This window comes from Sycon ciliatum, chromosome 10 (genome assembly GCF_964019385.1).
Source record: "Sycon ciliatum chromosome 10, ocSycCili1.1, whole genome shotgun sequence".
Taxonomy (NCBI): Eukaryota; Metazoa; Porifera; class Calcarea; order Leucosolenida; family Sycettidae; genus Sycon; species Sycon ciliatum.
In genome coordinates this window covers 29,318,777-29,323,776 of record NC_088652.1, presented here as the reverse complement: position 1 = coordinate 29,323,776, position 5,000 = coordinate 29,318,777, and the positions used below count along the sequence as shown (strand labels likewise).

Below are 5,000 nucleotides of genomic sequence, written 5' to 3'. Positions count from 1 at the left end.
TGATGCCATCATGTGTAACCAGAGATCAAAGTACAAATACCGTATTATCTCTAATATAAGCACAGTCTCCAATAATAGCACGTCTCCAATAATAGAACACCTTGGGGCGGCATTCAGAAAATAAAGTGCTCAGTCTCCATTATAAGCACACTGTGTAAATTCATTATCTGTACCGGCGAAAAATCCCTGAAATCTGTGTGTCTGACATGAATTCGGCCATGGCAACATGCCTATGAAATGAGGTTGAAATAATAATGGAACGGTCTCCAATAAAGGAACGTCTCCATTAATAGCACGGGGCGGAGGTACATTGAAAAAATAAAGGACCGTGCTTATATTAGAGATACAGTGGTCCCTCTATAATCCGGCACCATTTGTGCCACGAAAATCTGCTGGATTAGGGAGGGTGCTGGATTAACAAATCTGATTTACTGCTGCAATGTGCATGAAGAGGACATTTTGGCTACTGAAAATTGTGCTGGTTTATCGAGGGTGCTGGATTATAAAGTGCCGGATTAGAGAGGGACGACTGTAATACGGTAATTTGTACATTACAGCTACGGTAGTCGAAGCAGAACAACGGACATAGCCAGCAATCGCATGTCATCACGTACATTGAAAATCAACATAGTTTTGCGAATCCACCTTTTTTTTCAGCATCACTTTTCAACGAGGACGAAGAAAAGTCGGCCGAACGAAGCCTAGAGGAAGAAAATCACCCTGTCCACTTCACCATCACGATACTGACATAGGTACGAGACAAGACAACTAAAAAAATCCACAAGAAAACGGTACGGCCATCTTCGCGCAGACTTTGGTCTGAGAAATTTTCTATCACGATCAAAATTGTACAAGTAGCACTCAAAAATAAGCTACAGACGTACCTTTATCGCTCTCTACTCCTTTTTCAAGGCACAAAAGTCGACTCTCCACTTTCGAACCAGGAGCCAGACATACCAGTGGTCCTTTTCAGCTGCTCCACGAGCGCGGGTAATGTTCACCAAGGGACGCAGAGCAGCATCCATTCCAGAAAAAGAGCTAAAATACGAGTGGGACTGCATGCCTGAGTACATGCAGAAAATAGTCAATTTCAGCGTTTCTGCTCCAAACAGCAACTAGCTTCGATTAGCTACAACGATTACACCAAAGGATCAAGCAACAACCATTTTCTTCAGGTTTTTTGGCAGATGGCTTCCTTGTGCTTGGCCCAGCATGCCAAAAATCACACCTTGGAGGAGTACAACAATTACCACTCTCAGATGGCCTCGATTGCTGGCCATGTGTTAAATCGATGTGTCTTGAACCTGATGAACTCTCACTGTATCTACAAAACAAGAGCAAGAAAGCATACGCACTTCATCATACTTCTGACAAACAATGACATCATACTTCTGACAAACAATGACATCATACTTCTGACAAACAATGACATCATACTTCTGACAAACAATGACATCATACTTCTGACAAACAATGACATCATACTTCTGACAAACGATGACGCAATACTGTAAAAGCAGACATTTTCGGTAAAACCTGTTTTCCAGGTTAGTGTACTAGTACTACATGTAAACAGTGTCGGTTGTACCGAAAATTTCGGTGCGTTTTATTTTCGGTAAAAATTATCGGCACCGAAGTTACCGAAAATAAAACACCACCGAAAATTTCTGCCTTTACAGTATATAAAATTCCTCCGTGGGTGAATCCAGCGCAGCTCAAGATAGGAGTTGCACACTCTTGGTTATGTACTTTTGTCGATAAGTAATACAGTGTCTTTCAAAATTAAACCATGAATGCTGTATCCTCGTCCTGTGAAGTGTGACCATGTATTTATATACCGGTACGTGTGTGTTATGTGTGCTTGTCTGTTTGTGTGTTTGTGTGCTTGTGTGCTTGTGTGTTTGTGTGCTTGTATGTTTGTGTGCTTGTGTGTTTGTGTGCTTGTGTGTTTGGGTGCTTGTGTGTTTGGGTGCATGTTTGGCAATGCCATCGTTATTGCTTTCTCTGCTAAATAGAATATCAAATTGGATGTCCAGCCGCCTGGGTGTGAGGACGCTGGATTGACCTACTACCGTTGCATCCACGAACAGAACAACTTCCTCCATCTCGGTATGGCTCAGAACAAATTCACCCATACATACATGCACGCATGCACACACACACACACACACACACACACACACACACACACACACACACACACACACACAAACACACACACACGCACACACACACACACACACAAACACACACACACAAACACACACACACACACAAACACACACACACACACACAAACACACACACACACACACACACACACACAAACACACACAAACACACACAAACACACACACACACACACACACACAAACACACACACACACACAAACACACACACACAAACACACACTGAGCTAACCTTCCTCTCTGTACCCGACTGTGTACTAGTCCTTTCACAATGTGCATACGGCATTGGTTTGTCTGGTACGAACTCATCAGTCTGCCAAAGGGAAATCCCCTGCCTAGTGTAGGGAAATCCTCTGCCTAGTCTTTTAGCAATGTACAGGGCTTGAAAGTGATGAAGTCAGAATGGTTAAAAAACGACAAATAAGAACTTCCGGATCGCTACTGGTATGTGGTGGGGAGGAGGGGGGAGGGAGGGGGGGGGGGAGGAGGGGTAGATCCCTCATGTCGCTTACAGGTGTGCTATTCTGTAGTGGGAGTGGGCCCCTGACCGGGAGGGCCCCTGACCGGGAAGGACCCTGACCGGGAGGGCCCCTGACCGGGAAGGACCCTGACCGGGAGGGCCCCTGACCGGGAAGGACCCTGACCGGGAGGGCCCCTGATCGGGAGGGCCCCTGACCGAGAGGGCCCCTGACTGGTAGGACCCCTAACCGGGAGGGCCCCTGACCGGGAGGGCCCCTGACCGGGATAACCCCTGACCGGGATAACCCCTGACCGGGAGGGCCCCTGACCGGGAGGGCCCTGACCCGGAGGGCCCCTGACCGGGAGGGCCCCTGACTGGGAGGGCCCCTGACCGGGAGGGCCCCTGACCTGGAGAGCCTAGTCCAGTCACCCCCATGTCACCCTACTGTGGATGAAGACCATTCAAACGTGTATGGATCCATGCGAAGACTATGTCCAAGTGGATTCAGTATCCAATAGTCAGCGTTGTCAAGACTCCAGGCCAGTTTTCTTGGAGGACCTGAAAGCCCTATTGTTCATGACTATGTATTCAGCACTTTCTTGTATCCTCCCGTCTCTCTCATGTCCTCTCGTCTTTCTCATGTCCTCCTGTCTTTCTTATGTCCTGCTGTCTCTCTTGTGTCCTCCTGTCTTTCTTGTGTCCTCTCGTCATTCTTATGTCCTCTCGTCTTTCTTGTATCCTCCTGTCTCTCTTGTCCGACTAGGTTCGACGGTGTATGTGAGTCGTCAGCCAATCACAGCTCAGCATAGGCGGCGACGGCGAAACCCAAGTCGTGATGAGCTGAACCGGTGTGATTTGTTTCAGGTTTGTCGAATCTGGCGGAACAGTGCAGAAAGGTGAGTTATGCGGTGATAACAGTGAAAACCTGTTCCTGCTGAATTCCTGCAGAGTACCTGGAGAGTACCTGCTGAGTACCTGCTGAGTTCCTGCAGAGTTCCTGCAGTTCAATTCTGCAAACAGTACATGTGAGAGCAGAGTGTGTAATGCCTTCCAGTTTAGGTTCAGAATAGGGCAGTTCACCAGTTACATCATTTTAATGTCAAGACGCAGTACAAACTGATGCCACAAATCATATTGATGTCAAGACACAGTACAAACTGATGCCACAAATCATATTGATGTCAAGACACAGTACAAACTGATGCTACAAATCATATTGATGTCAAGACGCAGTACAAACTGATGCCACAAATCATATTGATGTCAAGACACAGTACAAACTGATGCTACAAATCATATTGATGTCAAGACACAGTACAAACTGATGCCACAAATCATATTGATGTCAAGACACAGTACAAACTGATGCTACAAATCATATTGATGTCAAGACGCAGTACAAACTGATGCCACAAATCATATTGATGTCAAGACACAGTACAAACTGATGCTACAAATCATATTGATGTCAAGACACAGTACAAACTGATGCCACAAATCATATTGATGTCAAGACACAGTACAAACTGATGCTACAAATCATATTGATGTCAAGACACAGTACAAACTGATGCCACAAATCATATTGATGTCAAGACACAGTACAAACTGATGCCACAAATCATATTGATGTCAAGACACAGTACAAACTGATGCCACAAATCATATTGATGTCAAGACACAGTACAAACTGATGCTACAAATCATATTGATGTCAAGACACAGTACAAACTGATGCCACAAATCATATTGATGTCAAGACACAGTACAAACTGATGCCACAAATCATATTGATGTCAAGACACAGTACAAACTGATGCTACAAATCATATTGATGTCAAGACACAGTACAAACTGATGCCACAAATCATATTGATGTCAAGACACAGTACAAACTGATGCCACAAATCATATTGATGTCAAGACACAGTACAAACTGATGCTACAAATCATATTGATGTCAAGACACAGTACAAACTGATGCTACAAATCATATTGATGTCAAGACACAGTACAAACTGATGCCACAAATCATATTGATGTCAAGACACAGTACAAACTGATGCCACAAATCATATTGATGTCAAGACACAGTACAAACTGATGCCACAAATCATATTGATGTCAGGACACAGTACAAACTGATGCTACAAATCATATTGATGTCAAGACACAGTACAAACTGATGCCACAAATCATATTGATGTCAAGACACAGTACAAACTGATGCCACAAATCATATTGATGTCAAGACACAGTACAAACTGATGCTACAAATCATATTGATGTCAAGACACAGTACAAACTGATGCTACAAATCATATTGATGTCAAGACACAGTACAAACTGA

At 44.4% G+C, this 5,000-nt stretch overlaps 1 protein-coding gene across 1 annotated transcript in view; it reads left to right on the top strand.

The window, feature by feature from the left end:
- LOC135826835 (uncharacterized) overlaps positions 1 to 5,000 on the top strand; it is a 63,093-nt gene that overhangs the window by 44,202 nt on the left and 13,891 nt on the right. The window contains exons 25-26 of the mRNA XM_065339437.1: positions 2,016 to 2,109; positions 3,414 to 3,546. Coding sequence (XP_065195509.1) covers positions 2,016 to 2,109; positions 3,414 to 3,546 — 227 coding nt within the window. The remainder of the gene's footprint in view (positions 1 to 2,015; positions 2,110 to 3,413; positions 3,547 to 5,000) is intronic.